At 41.7% G+C, this 23801-nt stretch overlaps 1 protein-coding gene across 1 annotated transcript in view; it reads left to right on the top strand.

Annotated features, from left to right (window-relative positions):
• Positions 1–1163: 1163 nt before the first annotated feature.
• The window catches only part of PI4K2A (phosphatidylinositol 4-kinase type 2 alpha), a 29791-nt gene continuing 7153 nt past the window's right edge, over positions 1164–23801 (top strand). Inside the window, exons 1-6 of the mRNA XM_014862699.3 lie at positions 1164–1711; positions 10087–10287; positions 14426–14557; positions 14928–15081; positions 21382–21443; positions 23195–23294. Of these exons, the coding sequence (XP_014718185.2) occupies positions 1286–1711; positions 10087–10287; positions 14426–14557; positions 14928–15081; positions 21382–21443; positions 23195–23294 (1075 nt within the window). The 5' untranslated portion in view covers positions 1164–1285. The remainder of the gene's footprint in view (positions 1712–10086; positions 10288–14425; positions 14558–14927; positions 15082–21381; positions 21444–23194; positions 23295–23801) is intronic.

Raw genomic sequence — 23801 nt, 5'->3', positions numbered from 1 at the left:
ACATGCCCCTCTTAAGGCCTTTGCTGACTCTTCAGCCTACCTCCAAATCGCTGAACTCCTATTATGGAGTTCTCAGCTCTCACTGTCAGCTCTTTTTCTCCTAGTGCCTCACAGAGCTGTGTGTCTTCAGCTTGAGGGCAGGGACTATACCTTTCTTCTCTTTGCTGCTAATAAAAAGGTAGTAAGCACCTTCTATGCCTAGACCCTGAAGTTTTACAGTGATGAATAAAACACTCATGGACTCTTACCCTATGGAATTTTTAGTCTAATGGGACCATATTTTCTTCAATTAACAAATAAGCATTGAGCACTGGGCCAGGCACTGTGTAAGCTGCATGAGGGCCCGAATTTTTAAAGACCTTTTTACTTAAGTAGTGTTAAAAACAAGACAACAGGCCCCAGATGGAGCCGCTTATGCTAAGCCCCATGTCCAGAGACTTAACTCCTTAACTGAATGGAATTCTAACCCAGTGAGTCTGGAATTACCTGGTCAGCACTAGTGAGGTAATCTGCCTGATAGACCCTGCCGGCCCTAAAGGAGGGTGACCTTGCCACAAACAAGCCACTTTTTGCTACTCTAACTTTGTCAGGCTCCCTTCTGCATGTAAAAGTCTTCTACTTTGTATAGCTCCTCCGAGCTCCTTTCTATCTGCTAGATGGGATGCTGCCCGATTCATGAATCGTTGAATAAAGCCAATATGATTTAAAATTTACTCAGTTGAATTTTATTTTTTAACAGTAGAGCAGAGATTTTTGTTTCTTTGCTTCACTTGTCTCTCCAGCACTTAGAACACAGTAGGTGCTCAATAAATATTTAATGAATGAGTGCATGATTGAATGACTGCAGATACAAAGGTTAGATTTCTCCAGTCCCACAGCTGGTTCATAATAGGCACTCAATAAACGAGTGACTGATGAGGTAGGCTACTTTACTGGAAGCTCTCGAAGACCCGTCAGCGTTTGGAAGCTAAGGGGGGGGGGGGGCTGGTAAGAGGAGAGGGCGTGTCTGATCCGGCTTTGGCTCCTGGAGCATGCGCAGTCTTCACAGAATGTGACGGCGAATAATACCAAGTGCGCGATTGCGTAGGCGCTAGTTCCGATTGGCTGACGTTCCGCGCAAGGGGTCGTGCCTACTCGTCGCCAGGTAAACAGGGGGGTGGGGGCGGGGCCAAGGAGGCGCCGCGACCTGGTTGGCCAGGCGGGGGCTGGGGGCGTCGCGGATTGGTCCCGGCCTCGAATTCAGCTGTGCGGATCGCGCCGGGTCCCGGAGCCGGCGGCCTCAGGGATGGACGAGACGAGTCCGCTTGTGTCCCCTGAGCGGGCCCAACCTCCGGACTACACCTTCCCGTCCGGTTCCGGCGCTCACTTTCCGCAGGTGCCGGGGGGCGCGGTCCGAGTGGCGGCGGCGGCCGGCCAGGGCCTCTCTCCGCCCGGCTCGCCAGGCCACGACCGGGAGCGGCAGCCACTGCTGGATCGGGCCCGGGGCGCGGCGGCCCAGGGCCAGACCCAAACCGTGGCGGCGCAGGCCCAAGCCCAGGCCGCGGCGGCAGCGCACGCCGCGCAGGCCCACCGCGAGCGGAACGAGTTCCCGGAGGACCCCGAGTTCGAGGCGGTGGTGCGGCAGGCCGAACGGGCCATCGAACGCTGCATCTTCCCCGAGCGCATCTACCAGGGCTCCAGCGGGAGCTACTTCGTCAAGGACCTTCAGGGGGTGAGAGCGGGGTGGGGACCGCGGCCGCCGGCTTCGGGGAGGGTGGGCCTATCCCGGGGAGTTTGGGGCTTCGCACAGCCAGAGGGAGAAGGGAGGTTGAAAGGCTGCAAAAGGGAGAAACTTCACAGTGCGGAGTCCTGGGTAGGATCTTGGAATGCCGCTGAGGACTGGAGATGGAGAAGCTCTGCGGAAAGAAGAAAAATAAATCAGAACCTATTTGGTGAGGGAGGAGCGAACGGAAAATGAAAAGAGGAAATTGACCAGATACAGGCGAGGGGCCCAGCGGTGCCGTGGGGCAGCCGGCTTCTGGACGGAGACTTGCGACGAGATGCTCCTTTCTAGTAGGTTTCTTAGCTTTCAACTACTGAGACTGCTATTCGGCCATTGACCTACAGATTTGAGCTTTGGGCCCATTCTCTCTTTTTGGACCCGACCAAGGTTGTCGCTGTTCATTGGGAGGACTGGTGACCCATCAGGGGCTCCGAGGGTTCAGTTGCGGCCTTCTGTGTTGTGGGATTGTCTCCTGCCACGGTCCCAGGTCTCTTACCGGCAAACGTTGGTGATAGAGTGGGTGGACTCACCAGTTTGATCTGTCCTGGTTATTGCTCACTTCTGGGAAATGGTTCAAATCCTTTTTTATGGTTCCTCAGTTTAGAATATGGAGTTTTAGAAACATGAAACTATCAGCTACCTTTTACTTTTCCTTTTTCTCCCAGGACTATCAGCAGTTTGCTTTTTAGCCAAGGCAGAGTGTTTCCTGACCTTTATTTTGTCCCCTGCATGTGTATAAAGGGGGATGGGATGGGATGGGGCTTAGAGTGATCAGGGCAGCTGAGATGTGACCTTTGCCCTTTTGGGAACTGCAGAAGAATTTAAGGCATTTAGATCAAAGCAAAGATATCATTGAAATATTAGTGGGTCAAAAAAATATCAAGTCTTTCCTGTCAGAGTTCTTAGATGGGCCAGAATAGTTTATTGGAAAAATGTACTATTGTTATGCTTATTAAAATGATGGGTGTCAAAACTCCCTCAAATTTCCCCTGCATCTCTCCTGTGTGAACTCTTCTACATGGGTAATGTGCTGTTCTGATAGTAGTGCTGAGTGGCCAGGATGGGCTGTGACGTGTAGCTCTTGGTTGGGGTCATTGATCTAGTTATTCTCCCAGATGTTGTCGTCCCTGAATTATCCAGAACCAGAGAGCAGTTCTGCCGTCAACTCAGTTAACGTGAACTGAGTTGTGGAAAGCTTTGAGACTTTCCAAGTCCCTCAGGTAAGAGAAGAGTGAGTTAAATTGAAAGCTCAAAGGGGAACCATCACTTCTAGAAAAAAAGAAAGGTGGGTATGCTGAGGCCTAAATATTAGCAAGATGCTTTCATTTTTTTCATTTGGGAACCAGAGTGAGATCTAAGATATGAGTGGTTTTTATTTTAGCTTGTTGGCTGATTATCTTTGATAGGTACAAGAGCAAGAAGAAGGTTTTTGTTTTTCTTTCATGACGCTATTACAGCTCCTCTGCATGTGTGTCAGGTCAGCTGAGAAGTGATCTGGTGCTCTGACAGGTGAGAGTAATATGATCTCTCAGTTCTACCTGGCAGGTAGAGTACTGCCACCTCAGTACATAGGCCACAGAGAATGACAGACTGTGGGCATGTGTCTTGGTGATTTGCAGGATCCCAATCTCTAAAATTTCCTGGCTACTGTTTTCTCTTAGAGGGGAGGTCAAAACACATCTGCCCTGACAAAACTTATTAGTGTTAACCATCTTGCTGCTACCAAGGAGAATGTGATTTAGAGCAGAGGCCTGCTTCCTAAATGCTATGGTGGGTTATACTGGCCCACAGACTCACTATAGTTGGTCTTATCATCTTTGTCCCTGCTTCAAATGTGCTTATTTCATTTAACAAATACTTACAGAGCACTTACTGGATGCCGGGTACTGTTTGAAGCGCTTTAAAAGTAAATAACTCAATCCTCACAGCACCTTCAGAGGTGGGCGCTTTGTTGCCCCCACAGATGACAACACTGAGGCACACAGTGTAACTGATTTGCCCAGGGTCTCACAGCTAGTAAGTGGGAGGCAGGATTCAGACCCAGGCAGACTGGTTCCAGAGTTCCTGCTTCTAACTACTTAGCTTTGCTGCCACAGAGTTAGTTATCTGAATTTCTGCTTTCTCTTTTCAGTTACTATACTGGTTAGGATGAGATGTGGCTATGTGTGACAGGAAATTTAAAATAATGACTTGAATAGAAGTACATTTATCTCTCATAAAAGAAGTCTATAGGGGCCGGCCCGGTGGCGCAGTGGTTAAGTGCTCATGTTCCGCTTCTCGGCGGCCCGGGGTTCGCTGGTTTGGATCCCGGGTGCGGACTTGGCACCCGCTTGGCACGCCGTGCTGTGGTAGGCGTTCCACATATAAAGTAGAGGAAGATGGGCATGGATGTTAGCTCAGGGCCAGGCTTCCTCAGCAAAAAAGAGGACTGGCAGTAGTTAACTCAGGGCTAATCTTCCTCAAAAAAAAAAAAAAGAAGTCTATAGGCTGCTCAGGGCTAGGATGGCATTTCACTTTATCCGGGATGTGAGCTCCTTCCGTCCAGCTAATCAGCCATCCTTAACATGTGGCTTCTATTTCATGATTCAAGATGGCTACTCAAGTGCAGACATCTTGTCTGCTTTTCAGCCAATTGGAAGAAGGAACAGGAGAGGGAGAGTATCACCTACCTCCCACCTCCCCCCAGCCCCAGCCCTAAGACATTTCCTAGGAGTTGCCCCAGACTCTTCTCCTTAAATCCCATTGTCCAGAACTTAGCTGCATAGTGGTTGGGAACTTGGGAACTGTAGTCTTTTTTTTTTTTTTTGAGGAAGATTAGCCCTGAGCTAACTGCTGCCAATCCTCCTCTTTTTGCTGAGGAAAACTAGCCCTGAGCTAACATCCATGCCCATCTTCCTCTACTTTATATGTGGGACGCCTACGACAGCATGGTGTGTCAAGCGGTGCCATGTCCGCACCCAGGATCCGAGCCAGTGAACCCCGGGCCGCCAAAGCCAATCATGCACACTTAACCGCTATGCCACCCGACTGGCCCCTATAGTCTTTATTTTGCCTGCTAAAAATCAGGGGTCCTGTGTCCAAAGGAGAAGGGAGAACAGAGGTTGGGGCAACCAGCAATTTCTGCGACAGCTACTTTTGGTGCTGGACAGTCTGAAAGCTTCTTGAAGATAACAGCCCTGATTCCATTTCCCAATTTAGGATGGTTTCTCCCTCAGGGCAAGAAAGGGGGAGCTGGAACAGTAAGATGGAAAATGCTAGATCGGAATTCAGGGTAGAGAATGCTCATGTTGCCCTCCTCGCTTACATCCTTGTACTTCAGGTCTCCAATCACCTACAAAAATATTTTTTGAGCATTTTCTTTTTTGTGAGGCAGGTCATAGTAAGATGTTCATATTGCCGAGAATCATAGAATAAGCATGTGACTCCTTAGTTTATTAAGAGGATTAAATGGGATATCACACATGAAAGCCCCTGGCATAGTTCCTGCTTAGTGGGAGCTCAATCAGAGTATTTTGTTTTCAGTTAAATGCCCACTGACCTCTGGATTAGGCTTTCTTGGATATGTGGCCTTGAATATGGCAAAAGTGGTATGATTTTGAGAAGGTGCTTTCATGACCATTGAGGATAGTAATTCATTAGATAATGCTAATTGGTATTTGCTTCAAAATTTTACAGATCCTGCTCTCACACGTTCTAGGAACTTGGCCTTATATCAGTAATTTTCAACCTTTTAAAAAATACTTTATCCACCAAGAGTTTGTCATGAAAACAGTATGGTATTTTTTTCCACTATAACGGACAAAATTATGTTATAATATTGGATACCTTTTCTCCAACTACCTGTGCCCTCCAAAGAATTCTGATGTCCTTACACTTGGTTGAGAACCACACTGATAGCCAAATGAGGAATAAAGATCTCAAACAATAAAATTTTTTTCCTGAAATGTTGAGGTGGTGAAGTTTGTATATCATATATAGATACAGTTCTTTAGATTTTAAACATCATCTACCATCTGTTGTAGGGAGCTGTCCCGGCCACACCCTGTAATGGATGAGGCAGGTTAGGTTGATGGCAATGGATAGGAAAATAAATACAGGCTGAATCTCTTTCACTACATTCTAGGTGGATCCCATCTTCTTTCAGGGTCTCATGTATTTGGAGTAGCCCATCCTTCTCTTTTGTGAGAGTTAACATGTAAATAAGGCTTCTGTACCTAAATAGCTAAGTCAAGGACTGCTGTTTCCCTCCCACCTCTAGTACAAAAGACAGTTCTCAGAGTGTGGCCCAGGGACCTTTAGGAGTCCCTTTTTGGGGTCCACAGGTCAAAATTATTTTCATAATTTTCAGGTTTTCTTTTCCTTGTGAGTGTACAGTGGAGATTTCCAGAGGCTGCATGATATGATATCGAAACAGATTGAATATTAAGAAAGATGTGAGAATGCAGATGTCTTCTCTTAAGCCAAATACTAGAGAAATTTGCAAAAAAGTAGAACAATGCCAGTCTTCTCACTAAAAATTGTTTTTGAAAATATAGTTATTTTTCATTAAAGCATGTCACTTATGTTAACATGTAATGGGTTTATTTTTATTATTAAGGGGATCCTTAATAAATTTTAAGAGTTTAAAGGGATCTTGAGACCAAAAAGTTTGAGAACTGTCCACTTCATTTTTGCCAAACTTTGAAAAAAACCCGTTTTACTAAAAGTTATTTTTGTATATTTCCCTTTGCAATATGAGTGATGTGCTTAAACTATCTTAGATTTTCGGTTCCTGAAGGAGAAAGCCTCTTTAGCATGCCATAATACCCTTCTCCTTGTGACTGCTGGATAGATATAGGAAACCCTTTGGGTTCCAGATCCCAGTAATTTGTTGAGTCCTGACACCAGCCAGTGAGTGGCCTCTTGCTTCCTTGTACAGTTCTTTTTTATCCTCAACTTCAAGGACTGCTGCTCCTTCAGCTGCCTGTACCTCACTGCCTTCATTAAAAGGGGATTAGTAAGTGGGTATTAAGGAAAGATATTTTAAAGATATCGGCATCAAACTAAAGCTTTCTCCTAAATGTAATAAAGGACTTGAAAGTGTGTTAAAGGTGAGGGTGGTGAGAAAAATTAGGCAGTAGTCATCTTCTTTCTCAACCAAATACTGGTGGGTGTCTTTCTAATTTGAGTGGTTTTAGAATTTGTTTTCTGTGAATAAAGAGTATTCCTGAGTATTCAGTAACACAGTTGATTATGTGAAATGAATATTAGCTTTGGAAATTAGGCCAGAGGCTGTTTTATGTATCTGTCTAGGAAACCTGCAGAGTGCTCACACAGTCCTGCACAAACTAGGTACTGAGCAAAAGTTCACAGAATTGAATTGAACTGAGGCCTACACTTAGTCCCGAAAGGCACTTGTCTCCTCTTCTGTCTGAATGCCATCCTGTTCTTGCATCCTTCCCACTCTAACATTGCCCCATCTGTCCAGTCCAGGCATCATTATTTAATGAAACCCTTCTAATACTGAGATAACCATGATTACTAATGCGTTTAGAGTTGGTAAAATGCTCTCTGATTCTCCTTATGGTGGAAGGAAGTTGAGATATTTGAGAGGTCAGTCTATAAATGATGTTTGCCTGCAGTTTGGGCCTTCAGGTTCTGCTTTCTTTAAGTGGAAGTATTCAAGCCTCAGCCCTAGTATTTTTCAGCCCTGCTAGTAGTAGGAATGTCTTGGTCTCCCTTTCCTTAGGGACAATTTTGCTGAATTCCACATTGTGCCTCAGTTGAACTGACTGTTGGGTTCTGGGACTTGCCTCAAGTTGTCCTGTGGTTTCACCGCCCAGGTTCCAGAGGATTACAGTGGACTCATCAGTCATTCTCTGCGTTTCAAGCCCTTTGCTACTGCTGCTGTCTGGTTCAGAGCCCAGGGTTCCAGAGGTACAGAGATAGAGAGGAAGATTGCTAACTTAGGCATCTTGCTAGCCACTTTGGGTAAGAGTGTAATTCTAAAGACTTATGAGTATATGCATTTGACTCTTCCAGTGAATAAGTAAGTTTATTTGTCTTTAAGAATAAATCGATTCTTTTGGAGGGAGGAGGGAAGTTTTGTATTTCTCTTGTTCTCTCAAATCCTTGCAAGGCTTCTTGAAGGAACTGGTTTCAAGATTGACCAATTATTGTTGGAGGCATGCGTCCAGCCAGTTCCTAATATAAGTACTTATTTAATGCAGGCAGATGGCTGTATGTGTTCTGCTGTGATCTGCCATTCAGGAAGTGACACCCACAGGAAAATGTCTTATGACCCAGACTAGCTTAGTTGGCCGTGGGGGGAGGGGAGAGGGAGAGTCATATGATACGAAGATGAATCATTTGGATAGCATATTTAATTTTCTTCCTTTGAAATCACCAGTTGGGGGATTGGAGGGAGTGAGCTAAATGTGAAGCAACCTCAGAGGGCTGACTGGCCTGGGGAAGAAACTTCAGGAGGGAGGGCTACATTTTCTAAGTTACAGCGGCATCCCATATTTTCAAGGACTTTTGAGGGTTAAGTTACTGTCTGGTAGAGAAGATGGATTAATATTTGTGGCGTCTCCTCCTGATCTGTTGCCTAACAGAATTACTTAAAAGAACCCTATTCTAACCAGGTAGCAGATTCTTTTTCCTGCTGTGATTTTTCTCTTCCATTGCTTTCTTAGTTTGTCATTCCTAAACTTTTTTTTTTTTTAAAGATTGGCACCTGAGTTAACAACTGTTGCCAATTTTCTTTTTTTTTCCCTGCTTTTTCTCCCTAAATCCCCTCAGTACATAGTTGTATATCTTAGTTGTGGGTCCTTCTAATTGTGGCATGTGGGACACCACTTCAACATGACCTAACGAGTGATGCCATGTCTGTGCCCAGAATCCGAACCGGTGAAACCCTGGGCCTCCAAAGTGGAGCGTGCTAACTTAACCACTCAGCCACAGGGCTGGTCCTCATTCCTAAACTTTTTATTTTAAGGTTTTGTTAACACCCAGGGGTTGGGATAGTAAGGCTGATAGAGGAAATCAACCATCAATGAAGGAATTTTCTTAATCTCATTCCATAATACAGTAGTCCCTCTTATCCACCATGGTTACGTTCCAAGGCCCTCCTTGGATGCCTGAAACCATGAGTAGTATCAAACTATATACTATGTTTTTTCCTATACGTACATAACTATGATAAAGTGTAATTTATAAATTAGGCACAATAAGAGATTAAAAACAACTAATAATAAAATAGATCTTAGCGGGGCTGGCCCCGTGGCCGAGTGGTTAAGTTCGCGCGCTCCGCTGCAGGCGGCCCAGTGTTTCGTCAGTTCGAATCCTAGGCGCGGACATGGCACTGCTCGTCAGACCACGCTGAGGCAGCGTCCCACATGCCACAACTAGAGGAACCCACAACGAAGAATACACAACTATGTACCGGGGGGCTTTGGGGAGAAAAAGGAAAAAATAAAAAAAAAAAAAATCTAAAAAAAAAAAAAAAAAAATAGATCTTAGCAACCTTAGCATACAATATTTTTTCTTTCCTTATTAAGTCGAGATTTGTTTTCAACTTTATTTCGCTTAAAGGAAGCTCTTTAAGACTTTTCTTTGGCATATCTAAATTGTCACCATCACTCTTGTGTCTGGGGTCCTTAGTAAGTAAAATAAGGGTGACTTGAACACAAGCACTTTGATACTGCAACAGTCGATCTTATAACCTAGTGGGCTACTAAGTGATTAATGAAGGGGCAGATAGCAAATACAGCGTGGGTATGCCAGACAAAGGGATGATTCATCTCCTGGTGGGACTGAGTGGGACTCTGTGAGATTTCATCATGCTTCTCAGACTGACGAGCAATTTGAAACTTATGAATTGTTTATTTCTGGAATTTTCCATTTAATATTTTTGGAACACGGATGACCATGGGTAACTGAAACTGCAGAAAGTAAAACCATGGATAAGGGGGGACTTCTGTACCTTACTAGTTTCCTTTCAGTTGATAATTTTTTTAATCTTTATGTAATTGGTGCAGAGCAAAAGTGTATAAATGTATAAATGTACCTTGGAGGTTGGAGTTTGATGGCGTCAAAAATCTGTTATACCATATATACCAGACCTGGCACTTCCTTGGCTACAGCCCTTTCTAGCAATGGATCTCTTAGCTGCACACATGAGCTGGTGTTTTCCACTTACAAGCTGGAGAAAAGCCAGTGTCTGACTGTAAGTAGGGATTGTCTTCCTGTGCCCTCTTGTTTCTTTCTAGATTCCTGCTGACCTGGTCTGTGAGCTACTTTAATCAACTTGTCTTTAACATCTTCTTTTTCTTTTGTCTGTGTAGAAGATTATTGCTGTCTTCAAACCCAAGAATGAAGAGCCATATGGGCACCTTAATCCTAAGTGGACCAAGTGGCTGCAGAAGCTGTGCTGTCCCTGTTGCTTTGGCCGTGATTGCCTTGTCCTCAACCAGGGCTATCTCTCAGAGGCAGGGGCCAGCCTGGTGGACCAAAAACTGGAACTCAACATTGTACCCCGTACAAAGGTCAGTGACCTGTCTCCAGGGAGCCCTACTGCCTGGCCAGAGTTTTCCTGGCCATAAGCCCTGCTATATCTTAGTGGGACCGTTAGCTCGGGTGAAGGCTATTTATGCCCTGAGCCTAGGGTTCTCAGGCTATTTTTTGGGAGGACGGTATGTTTAGGCTAATGATTTGATCATCTGATGAAATCTATCCTGAGAAAGATACACATAAAATTTTTGCATCTAATTTCAGGAAGTTCACCAACCCTCTGATCTACATTTATGGGCTCCCTGGGTCTTTGGATCCCAGATAACCCCAAGCTGATTAGAAAGCTAGTTATTTTTGTGGCTTACTCTCTTAGATTTCTGAGCCATTCCAGGATTTAGATCTAGTCTAGAATGGACTAGCTGATGTCAGCTGAGCACTAATGCAAGATCTGGCAAGGAGAACTCTGGGATGGGCTGAGGGTTAGGGTAAAGGTCTGACCTGAACCCCTACAGGGAACTGACATGGAATTCTCCTTGCCCATCTTTATGCTATGTAATTCTGGTACTTGTCTTGAACATAGCAAAATTGGGGTCCCAGATCCAGGCAAATCCTTGCTTAGAATGGACTTTCACATACCTTATATGTTTTATGACTTTGTTGAGGTTCTAATGAGGGGTGTGGATCATACCCCCCACAAAAAATATGCTTAAATACAGAATTGATTGCATACAATTTCAGGAAGTTTACTGACACCAGGTTAAGAATCCTTCTATTGCAGAATGTTGTGTGAAAATTTCCATGGGTTATGTGGGGGAGGAATCTGCGGGTCAGCATATGAACATTTAAGACATGTCATCACCCATTGAGTATATGGCTGCCTGAGGTTTAGTAACAACTTAAAGTGGGACTCTGATCTGATGCCTTAGGCTGCAGGGGCGTCTTTGTAGTTCTGGATCTTAATCCTCTTTGAGAATCAGATGAAAGCTATAGATCTTGTTCCCAGAAAAAAAACACATATTTGTAATTACTATTTTGCATATAATTTCAGGGGTATGATTCATTGAAGTCCATCCATTGACCCTGTAGGGACCATACCTCTAGATTAAAAACCCCCACTTGAGGTTTTTTTCACAGGTTTAGATAGCAGACTCTGGGCAAAGAGATTGATGAGCAGACAAGAGCCTCCCTTCAAACCTATTTTTTTCTATTTTCCCAGGGTATTTTTACAAGAAAATGTGATTATTGTGGATGTTTAACTGTGTCTGCTTCTTTGCCAACAAACTCCAAACAATAAGCCAACTACTTTGTAAGTTTGTAGATGTCAGGGGCCGTTTCTTAAAATTTCCTTCTCCCATTCTCAGCACCTAGCAACGTACTATAGTTATAGTAAGCATTCAGTAAGTAGCAGCGGAATCAGTGAATGAATATCAAACCATGACAAACAATACCCAAGATCCCCCAACTTCAGGTCTTTGGAGAGAATGTTTGATTGTAGTTCCAGGCTGGTAGCTCCCATTTGACAGGCAGTTCACTGCCTGGCCTTGTGCAGCTCTTTTCTTCCCTTCATGCTTTAGTTCTCTCTCTGTCCATATAGTTAAACAGCACACTTTGAACATCTTGTATGATAATTAATGCTCTTAAGATGTCCTGCCTAACCTGAAATCCTCCTTCTAGGCCCTTCCTGGACTCTAGAAACTCTTTTAAATACTCCTTGCTCATCACTCTGTAATTTCTTTTATTTCCTAGATAAATAACAGACCCACTTGGCCCTGTGCCTGCCTGCTCTGCCTGTGCTTCTGGAGTGTAGTGCCTAAGAATTAGAAGGCTGGAGTCCAAATTCTGGCTCTGTAACTGTTCATTAGGTGACCCTTGAGCAAGTCACTTAAGACCCATCCCCCCACCCACTCAATTTCCTCACTATAAAAATAGGGATATAAATAGTTCCTAGTTTATAAGGTGGTTATTAAGATTGTACATGATAATCCATATAAAACATGTAGCCTAGTGCCTAGCACAATGTAAACACTCCATGCATCTTTGCGTGCGGTATTTTTATGACTATTCTAATCAAATGTCACGCCCCACAATCCCTTTCTTCCCCAACTCTGGTCTTCCTCTTTCCCTGTTAGAGAACCTTAATGAGGCCTGAGGATCTTTTGTGTCAGAAAGTCAGCAACAACACAGGCCGGTCTGATGGCGTAGAAGTTTCATGTGCTCTGCTTCGGTGGTCCAGGGTTCGCCGGTTCGGATCCCAGGCGCAGACCTACACGCTGCTTATCAAACCATGCTGTGGCAGGCGTCCCATATATGAAGTAGAGGACGATGGGCACGAATGCTAGCTCAGGGCCAATCTTCCTCAGCAAAAGGAGGATTGGTGGCAGATATTAGCTCAGGGCTAATCTTCCTCAAAAAAAAAAGTCACCAACAACAAAAACACTTGTCTTCCGTGAGACTGAGATGAGATAGAACTTTGCAAGCTTTAATATACAGCTGCTAGAGAATAGTAAAAGGCAGTCTCTCCCCTCCCTGCCTTGCTACCCTTGTGACAGGATTCTATCCAGTTGATCAGAGCATCTCTCACTATGGAAAGAAGGCTCACGTTGCACTGGAGCTTCACATAGTAAGACTCTAATCCTCACTTGATAGCAATCTCTGCTTTCTGTTCCTGTGAGGTTTCAGGTTATGATAGTTTCACTAGTCATAGGGAAAAAGTGATTTGTTATAAAAAGTGATCGAAAATAAAATCTGATGGGGGAAAGGGTGGTTTATGGCTTGAGAGCACCAGGATTTCACTGTGGAAACTGGCAAGGTAGTCTTAGGAAAGCCTGTTTTTCCCTTTATTCCTGTTCCTGTGTTTCCTGACTTGTAAGACAGAGAGTGCCAACCTACAGTACCTTACACGTGCATTGTAGGTACTCTGTTAACACTGGATGGACAGATGGATGGATGGATGGCAGGGAAGGGATTATTTTGCCTCTCTTTGTCTTTAAGATTCATGGGCAAAATAACTACTTGTTTCCAATGAATTCTGAAAGGCTTAGGAAAAGAAAGAATCTTATAAATTTGATTTTAGGTGTTTACATGCTAAAACTCACTTGTTGCTATCTCTGAAAGAAGCTTGTAACTCATTCATTCATTCACTTAATAAATATTTAATGAGCCTATGTGCCAGGCACTGTGTTAGGTACTAGGGATGCAAATGTGAATAAGATGTTCTCTTCCTCTCAAAATTTCATTAGTCTTAAGAGAGAAGTTAGCTATATGAATGGATAATCACAAGACGATGTGCTAAGTGTAATAATGGACGTACATATGGATTACAGTGATATCACTGCATTTTGACAATAAAATATAATATTGATAGTCCATTAAAACATCTTTTTTCAAATAGGCAATTCATGCATCTAGAAGGCACAATAAACAGAGAAGAGTAATTCATCCTTCCTTCCACCCCGTCTCGCAGCCACTCCTTTTCCTCCCTCAGAGGCAGCTCCTATTACTAATTTTTTGTGTAATATTCCAGATATAGTCTGTATAAATATGCATATATATAGCATTTCACTAAAAATTAAAATGAATTTTAGTGTTTATTTTTTGAATGTGATTAATTGCACATGGTACAAAATTCAAAGGGAAATAAAAGGGTATAGAGTAAATTGCAATTTGTTTTTATTTGGAGAGAAAATAGGCATTGAGATGACATCTCCTAACCCAGGAGGTGCCTGTGTTAGTCAGAATAATTCATGCTAACTCCTGTAACAACCCCTGAGTTGTGGTGGTTTAACACAGAGTTTATTTCTTGCTCACATCATAGATCCATGCCAGTTAGGCAGCTCTCCTAGATCCCTTGTCACTACATCCTTCTATGATGTGGTTTGGCCATCTCAGAGCCTTCATTTCCAGCTGCACAGATTGGGGAATGTGAACTAAGGATCATGGGAGGTTTTGGGGACCAGGCCTGGAAGGGGTATACATTCATCACTTTGTCAATATTCCATTGGCCCGAACTAGTCATATACTCTATCCTAGCAGTTAGAAAGGCTGAGAAATGCATTCTTCCTGTGTGCCCTGGAAGAGGAACTGTATTGGTGAGCATCTAGCTATCCTCTGCCATAGTGGTATAGTTCCTTAAACTTGGCTCTAACCAAGGTATCTCTTCTCTTTCCACTGTAGGTAGTATACCTGGCCAGTGAGACCTTCAACTATAGTGCCATTGACCGAGTGAAGTCCAGGGGCAAGCGGCTTGCACTGGAGAAGGTGCCAAAAGTTGGGGCGCGGTTTAACCGCATCGGGCTACCGCCAAAGGTATAGACTGCATCTATGTGGTTTATTAAAAGTGATGATTTATAGTGGCATAGCCGTCAAGAGGTGAAGCAAGGTGCCCACACACTTGTATATGGACACATGAATAGCCTGCCCTGAGGCTCCTGTCTTCCTCATTTCTGTCAAGGACCTAAGGTTTGAGGAATAATTCTCCAGAGAACAGAGACCCTAACTTTCTCACTGGTCTCCCCTGAACCATTTAGATGGACTTCTTGAATTTGGATGGGCAATCACCGTTACAACCCTTTTCTGATATAAACTCCACACGGCCTTAGTGGGTACCTGGCTTACTCCTGGGGTCTTTGGACTTGGACTGTAAGGAAATACCTTTATTCCTCCTCTTTGATTGCAGGTTGGTTCATTCCAGCTCTTTGTTGAAGGCTACAAAGATGCAGATTACTGGCTACGGCGCTTTGAAGCAGAACCTCTCCCTGAGAACACTAACCGGCAACTACTGCTGCAGTTTGAGCGGTTGGTGGTCCTGGATTACATCATCCGCAACACTGGTGCGCAGCTGTGTGTGGTCCAGTCCCTGTGCCAGGCTGTGGGCAGGCCCAGGGGGAGGCCTGGAAGCGTGCAGAGCTTGGTATCAGGGGACCCTATCAGGATGGGTTTTTTTCTAAGTCAGAACGGTTATGCACATTTGGGGAGGGTCTCGATAATACTTTTCCAAGAGATGCTTTGTCCAGCCACATCATGTGTAGTTATCAGAGGTGCTATGGCCTGGACCCAGTATTTACATTTTATCTTGGCCTCTTTCTTGGTCCCAGAAGACACTTTGGCTCTTCCAAAGCAACGTGTAGAGTACTCATATCCTTGATCCCTAGTCATTCATAGCAGCAAGGCCTATCACAGGACAGTTTTGTCTTTAAATACTTCATATAAGTAGACTCATACAGTATTTGTCATTTTGTGATTGGTTTATTTCACTTAGTGTAATGTCCTCAAGATTCATTCATGTTGTAGCATGTGTCAGAATTTCTTTCCTTTTTAAGGTTAACAGTCCATTGTACACAAATACCACATTTTGCTTATCCATTCATCTGTCAATGAACACTTGGGTTGCTTCCATGTTTTAGTTATTGTGAATAAGGCTGCTAGGAACATGGGTTTACAAATATCTTTGAGACACTGCTTTCAATTCTTTTGAGTATACACCCAGAAGTAGAATTGCTGGATCATATGGTAATTCTATGTTTAATTTTTTGAGGAACTGCCATACTGTTTTCCACAGCAGCTGTACCATTTTATATTCCCAGTAACAGCGAACAAGGGTTCCAATTTCTCCACATCCTTGCCACCACTTGTTATTTTCTGGTTTTTTGATAGTAGCCATCCTAATAGGTGGGAGGTGGTATCTCATTGTAGTTTCAATTTGCACTTCCCTAATGATTAGTGATGTTGAACATCTTTTCGTGTGCTTTTTTGACCATTTGTATGTCTTCTTTGGAGAAATGTCCGTTCAAGCCTTTGCTCATCTTGAATTGGGTTGTTTTATTGTTGTTGAGTTGTAGGAGTTCTTTATATATTCTGGATATTAATCTCTTATCAGACATATGATTTGCAAATATTTCCTCCCATTCTGTGGGTTACCTTTTATTCTGTTGATAGTATCTTTTGATGCAATTAATTTTTGAATTTTCATAAAGTCCAATTTGTCTATTTTTGTTGTTGTTGTCTTTGCCTTTGGTGTCATGTCTAAGAAAACATTGCCAAATCCGATGTCATGAAGCTTTTGCCCTATGTTTTCTTCTAAGAATCTTATAGTTTGAGGTGTTAGATTTACGTCATGGATCCATTTTGAGTTAATTTTTGTACATGGTGTTAGGTAAGGGTCCAGCTTCATTCTTTTGTATGTGGATATCCAGTTTTCCTGGCAACATTTGTCGAAAAGACTATTTTCCCCATTGAATGGTTTTCCCACCCTTTGTCAAAAATCATTTGATCATATATGTGAAAATTTAATTCTAGACTCTCTATTCTAGTCCATTGGTCTGTATGTCTGTCTTTATGCAGTGCCACACTGTTTGGATTACTGTAGCTTTGTAGTAAGTTTTGTAGTAACTATAGTTTTGTAGTAAGTTTGAAGGTTTTGGAGTAAGTATGAGTCCTTCAGCTTTGTTCTTTTTTTTTCCCGTAATTGTTTTGGCTATTTGGAGTCCCTTGAGCTTCCATATGAATTTTGGCATGGGTTTTTCTGTTTCTGCAAAAAACGTCATTGGGATTTTGATACGAATTGCATTAAATTTCTAGATTGCTTTGAGTAGTATTGACATCTTAACAATATTAAATCTTTCCGTCTATGAACATGGGATATCTTTCCATTTATTTTTGTCTTCTTTAATTTCTTTCAGCAATGGTTTATAGTTTTCATTGTACGAGTCTTTCACCTCCTTGGTTAAATTAATTTCTAAGTATTTTATTCTTTTTTTCTTTTTCTTTTTCTTTTTTTAAAGATTGGCACCTGAGCTAACAGCTGTTAACCAATCTTCTTTTTTTTCCCCTGCTTTTTCTCCCCAAATCCCCCCAGTACATACTTGTATATTTTAAAGATTTTATTTTTTTTCCTTTTTCTCCCCAAAGCCCCCCGGTACATAGTTGTGTATTCTTCGTTGTGGGTTCTTCTAGTTGTGGCATGTGGGACGCTGCCTCAGCGTGGTCTGATGAGCAGTGCCATGTCCGCGCCCAGGATTCGAACCAACGAAACACTGGGCCGCCTGCAGCAGAGCGCGCGAACTTAACCACTCGGCCACGGGGCCAGCCCCCATACTTGTATATTTTAGTCGTGGGTCCTTCTAGCTGTGACCTGTGGGGCGCCACCTCAGCATGGCCTGATGAGCAGTGCCATGTCCGCGGTCAGGATCCGAACCAGTGAAACCCTGGGCCGCTGAAGCAGAGCACACGAACTTCACCACTCAGCCGCGGGGCTGGCCCCTATTTTATTCTTTTTGATGCTATTGTAAATGGAATTGTTTTCTTAATTTCCTTTTTGGAAATTTCCTTTCATCGTTAGTGAATAGAAATGCAACTGATTTTTGTGTTGACTTTGTATCCTGATACTCTGCTGAGTTTATTTATTAGTTCTGACAGTTTTTTGTGGAATCTTCAGGGTTTTTTATGTGTAAGATAATCTCATCTGCAAACAGAGATAATTTTACCTCTTCCTTTCCAATTTGGATGCTTTTTATTTCTTTTTGTTGCCTAATTGCTCTGGTCTTCCAGTACTGTGTTGATTGTGAGTGGTGAAAGCAGGCATCCTTGCCTTGTTCCTGTTCTTAGAGAAAAAGCTTTTGGTCTTTAACCATTGAGTATGATGTTTGCTGTGGTTTTTTCATATAGAACTTTTATTATGTTGAGGTAGTTTCCTTCCATTCCTAATTTGTTGAGTGTTTTTTATCATGAAAGGATATTGAATTTTGTCAAATGCTTTTCTTCATCAATTGAGATGATCATGTGGTTTTTCCCCTTCATTCTGTTAATGTGATGTGTTACATTGATTGATTTTCGTATGTTGAACAATTCTTGCATTCCAGCAATAAATTCCATTGGTCATAGTGTATAATCCTTTTAAAATGCTGCTAAATTCAGTTTGCTATTATTTTGTTGAGGATTTTTTTATCAATATTTATAAGGGATATTGGTCTGTGGTTTTCTTTTCTTGTAGTGTCTTTGTCTGTTTTTGGTATCAGGGTTATACTGGCCTCATAGAATGAGTTATAGAGTGTTCCCTCCTCTTCAGTTTTTTGGAAAAATTTGAGGAGGATTGGTATTAGTTTTTCTTTAAATGTTTGGGAGAATTCACCTGAAGCCATCAGATCTAGGGCTAGTGTTTGTCAAGAGATTTTCGATTGCTGGTTCAGTCTCCTTACTAGTTATAGATCTATTCAAATTTTCTATTTCTTCGTGGTTTAGTCTTGGGAGGTTTTGTGTTTCTAGGAATTTGTCCATTTCATCTAGGTTCTCCAGTTTGTTGGTGTACAATTGCTTATAGTACTCTCTTATAATCCTTTTTATTTCTGTAGAATCAGTAGTAATGTCACCACTTTCATTTCTGATTTTAGTGATTTGAGTCTTCTCTTTTTTTCTTAGTCTGTCTAGCTAAAAGTTTGTCAATTTTATTTATCCAGTGAAAGAACTATTATATTTAATTTAATTAATTAATTTTTTTGGTGAGGAAGATTGTCCCTGAGCTAACATCTGTGCCAATTTTCCTCTATTTTATATGGGATGCCACCACAGCATGGCTTGACAAATGGTGCTAGGTCTGCACTTGGGATCCAAACCTGCGAACCCTGGGCCACTGAATTGGAGCACATGAACTTAACCACTATGCCACCAGGCTGGCCCCAGAACTGTTATATTTTAATTTTAGAGCATTTAGTTAATTTATCTGTAGTGTATGTGCAGATATATTTGGATATTCATCTACCATCTTATTATTTGCTTTCTATGTTTTCTGCCTGTCTTTTTTTTTTTTCTCCCCTTCTCTCAATGATCCTTTTTTCCTCTCTTTTCTTGCTTTATTTTAAATTATTTTATAATTATTTCATTTCCCCCCTCTTTTAGCTTAGAAGTTGTGCACTCTTTGTCTTTTCTTTTGGTGGTTACTTTCAAGATTACCATGTGAATCACTGATTTCCCAAAATCTAATATAAAATTGGTACCATTTTCTTGGATAATGCAGAGATCTTAGAAACCCTTAGCTCTATCTACTCATCTCCAGACTTTTATACTATTAATATCATGCTTTTTAATTATATATCTGCATATATAAAAACGTTTATGTAAAACTATAAGACAATACTATTATTGTTACTAATAGTAATTATGAAGACTTTTAAACATACACAAATAAGCAGAATAATGAACCTGCGTGAATCAGTCATCCCAGCCTCAACAGTCACTCCATGACTAATCCTCTCCCATTCCCACTTCCATTTGCTTACCTTCTTTTATTCTTTTAAAGCAAATCCCAGATATAATTTTATTTATGATTTTTTCAGTATGTCTTTAAAAGATAACTCTTTTTTTTAATATACCACTATCACACCAAACAAAACTAACAATATTTATCTAGATTTATTAACATACTTACCCACTTTATTGTTCTTTATTTCCTCCTGCATCTCCAAGCTTCTATTTGGTATAATTTTCCTTGGAGAATATTTTAGTACTAGTCTTCTGGTGATTAATTTTTTTGTTTTTTGTTTATCTGAAAATGTCTTTGTTTCACCTTCGTTTTTGAAGGATATTTTCTTTCAGCAATTTAAAAAAAAAGGCATTCCATTGTTCTCTTGCCTCCATGGTTTCTGAGTCAGTTGTCCATACCTCTTTGAAGGTAATCTTTCTTTTTCTCTAGCTCCTTTTAAGATTTTCTCTGTACTTGATTTTCAACATTTTTACCATGATATACCTATGTATGGTTTTCTTTGTATTTATCTTATTATGGATCCACAAGGTTTTTTGAATCTATAGTTTGATATGTTTGTCACTTTTGGAAAATTCTCAACTCTTATCTCTTTAAATATTACTTATGCCCATTTTTCTCTCCTCCTTCCAATTACATGTTGTTAGATATACATTAATGTATGTGTCCCTTTTTCCTGCATGTTTTATTCTGGCTATTTTCTTGTGACCTGTCTTTCAAATCACTACTTCTCTCTTTAGCACAATCTGCTGTTAAAGTCACCTATTGAATTCTTAATTTTGGTAAAGGTGTTTTTCAGTTCTTGAATTTCTGTTTGATTTTTTTAATAGATTTTTGTTTTCTGCTGATATTCTTTTTTTTTTTTAAGATTGGCACCTGAGCTAACATCTGTTGCCAATCTTATTATTATTATTTTTTTCTTCTTCTCCCCGAAGCCCCCCAGTATATAGTTGTATATTGTAGTTGTAGTCCTTCTGGTTGTGCTATGTGGGACGCCGCCTCAGCATGGCCTGATGTACGGTGCCGTGTCTGTGCCCAGGATCTGAACCAGGGAAACCCTGGCTTGCTGAAGTGGAGCATGCAAACTTAACCTCTTGGCCACGGGGCTGGCCCCTCTGCTGATATTCTTAATTTTGCCTTTTGTCTTCTTAAATATATTAAGGATTTTATCTTGAACATTTTAGAGTCTGTATCTTCATTGTTTGGAGCCACTATAGGTTTATTTTAGTTTTCTGTAGTTTTCTTTGTTTATATTCATGTCATTTTGTCTGTTTGTATACCTAGTTATTTTTGATTGTCAGATATTGTATATCAGAAATCATAGAAATATTTGGAGGCCTAGGATGCTGATGTAAGTCCTGTCTGGAAGAAGATGTTTGCTCTCGGCAAGCAGCTAGGAGCACCAGTAATCCAGGATCACTTTTATTTCAGGTATTGAGAGGAAACTCTGCTTATTTCCAAGGTGTAGCCCTTCAGGTTTCAACCCAAAGCATGGATAATTTACCAGGGCCTCCTCCCTCTTATCAGTCACTGTACTACAATTTGTCTTCCCAGTTCCACAAGGCTATTAGAACACTTTTCCACCTCTCAGCCTCTTAGCTACCTCTTCCCAAATCAGCAGGTGCTCTAGGAGAAAAGAAGCCACAAATACTGGACTCCTCTCTCTGGATTTCCTTTCTCTCCCAGATCTTGACACTTTAACTCTTAATAGTCTTGTTAAAATCTCCGAAGCCTCCAAGAGATTTAACAATATTTTATCCATTTTTTGTATTCATTCTCAGTAGAATGATTGGTCCAAGTGTCCAAATACCTAGTCCATCATTAATGAAGGTGAAAGTCACCCCAGTTTTTTCTACTAACTTTGTATTTCTGTTCACAGATCGAGGCAATGACAACTGGCTGATTAAATATGACTGTCCAATGGATAGTTCTAGCTCTCGGGTAAGATGTTGATCTATACCTTGAAGAAGAGGATGAAGTGGAGTATATGCATAATATGGAAGCACATAATAGTCAGAGATTTGGGTCACATAAGTTCAGAGAATCAGGCTAGCACATCTGGTTAAAATTGATAGGTTAATATTTGGTAGAGTTTTTCTCAATCTGTTTTTTAAGGAATATCCTACTGAATGATGTTAATAGGGATAGCATGAAGAAAAGTTCAAATAAGTTTGGAACATATTACATACTTTATGCCTTACTTGGAAATTCACAATACATAGTAGCATAGTAAATTTCTGAGCAGTAGTGCATTAAATGAATCTGTTTAATCTGTTTGGCCCAGTGATTTCTAAGTTTTTTTGACCATGGCACACTGTGGTCACAACAGACTACAATTCCGTAGAACGTCAGTTTAGTAAAAGCTACTTCCTGCAACTTTCTTAACTCTCTCATTGCTTTTATACCCCACCACACTTCTCTATCCCTGCTCAGTCTGCACATTTTAAAAAATTAGCAGGAAGCCTACCTGGAGAAGGAGAATAAAACATTCTTAAAACTTTTTTTTTCTTCCAGCTTTATTGGGATATAATTGACATATAACATTGTGCAAGTTTAATATGTACAGTGTAATGATTTGATGCATGTGTATATATTGCAAAATGTTTACCACAATAAGGTTAGTTAACACATCCTCATAGTGTTTTTACTTCCTTCTCTAATAGTGGTTCTTAAACTTTGTACAGCAGAATCACCTGAAGGGCTTATTAAAAACAGTGCAGATTCTTCAAGCCTTTCCCCATTACATCTGGGGTAAAATTCAGGATTCCACACTTTTTTTTTTTTTTTTTTAAGATTTTATTATTTCCTTTTTCTCCCCAAAGCCCCCTGGTACATAGTTGTATATTCTTCGTTGTGGGTCTTTCTAGTTGTGGCATGTGGGACGCTGCCTCAGCGTGGTCTGATGAGCAGTGCCATGTCCGCGCCCAGGATTCGAACCAATGAAACACTGGGCTGCCTGCAGTGGAGCGCGCGAACTTAACCACTCGGCCACGGGGCCAGCCCCAGGATTCCACACTTTTAATAAAGTATCCCAGGGGATTCTGATGCAGGTTTCCTAGACCCACATTCCCTGTTCCTGTGATGGCACCAGTGAACCTAAAGCATGAAGTCAGGTAGACTGTCATGGGAGTGTCTGACATGGGCTGTCACAGGTAACCTGTCCCACTCTTTTTGCATTTGGCTTTTGTCCTTTTCCTTTTTATGTAGCAGGAGAGCAGACTCCCTTGTGCAAGAGTAGCTGGCTATTATCCTCCCTGGTTCCGTTATCTCACTGGAAAATGTGGTCACCACCAGTGAAGTGGCATCTGATTCAAGGTCTATACAAAAGGACCTTGGCTGACTGATAATTGGTTTTTCTTTCCTCTTTTCATACTCTCAGGATTCTCACTGCCTTTCCCTAGGAGGAATGGCTTATAGTTATCTTTTGTTATTGTCATTTCCTTTCTTAGCAAGGACTGTGGCAGCTGCTGGGGAAGTGCACCTTTTCTCAGATAGAAAGGGACTCAGAACCTAGAACAAGCCAAGTGAGAGATACCATAAATGTACTAAGTGCAGGTAACAATATGGAAACCAGTTCAGAGGTTGAATAAGGATTGGTGCTTGAGGAGGTTGAGTTGGGATGCTTTGCTACCTACTATAAAGGGCCTGAGGCAGATGGGACCCTAAGTATTTAGTCTTTCCTTGCTCTTTAGGACACAGACTGGGTGGTGGTGAAGGAGCCTGTTATCAAGGTGGCTGCCATAGACAATGGGCTGGCTTTCCCCCTGAAGCATCCTGACTCCTGGAGGGCATGTAAGTCTCAAGACCATTGTGGTCTGCCTCTTTTCTTGCTCAGTCTCAGTTTTCTTGTCTGTGTAATGTAGATAATACCTGTGTCACAGGATTGTTCTAAGAATTAATGAAATAGTGCAGCTCTTGCGCTCTAGCACAATGGCTGGTACATAGCAACTACTCTATAATGTAAGCTATAACTGTTATTTTCATCTTACATTATTCCTAATAGAAGCATAGAGTTGAGTTTTCTCATCTCCACTTTGCGTTTTGCTCATTCTTTTTGAGGACTGTCTTATCATAATTTATTTTGTTTTTGTCTCTAAATATAACCTGCTGTCAGTGTTCTGTCTTCCTTGTTGACATCCTGGAAGCCAACTCCTGCCCCATTATAACTGAGAAACTTTTGGAAAGAGGGAGAGATACAAGTAGGAGGTCACTAGCCTCTTTGCAGCACTAGTCTGTCTTTTTAGAAGGAGCATCTCAATGCCTTAGTGATAAGTGACGCTTCTAGATAGGCTTACATCT

Source organism: Equus asinus, chromosome 2 (assembly GCF_041296235.1).
Source record: "Equus asinus isolate D_3611 breed Donkey chromosome 2, EquAss-T2T_v2, whole genome shotgun sequence".
Lineage (NCBI taxonomy): Eukaryota > Metazoa > Chordata > Mammalia > Perissodactyla > Equidae > Equus > Equus asinus.
Note: the sequence above shows the minus strand (reverse complement) of the source record. Positions and strands in the feature narration are given on the sequence as shown.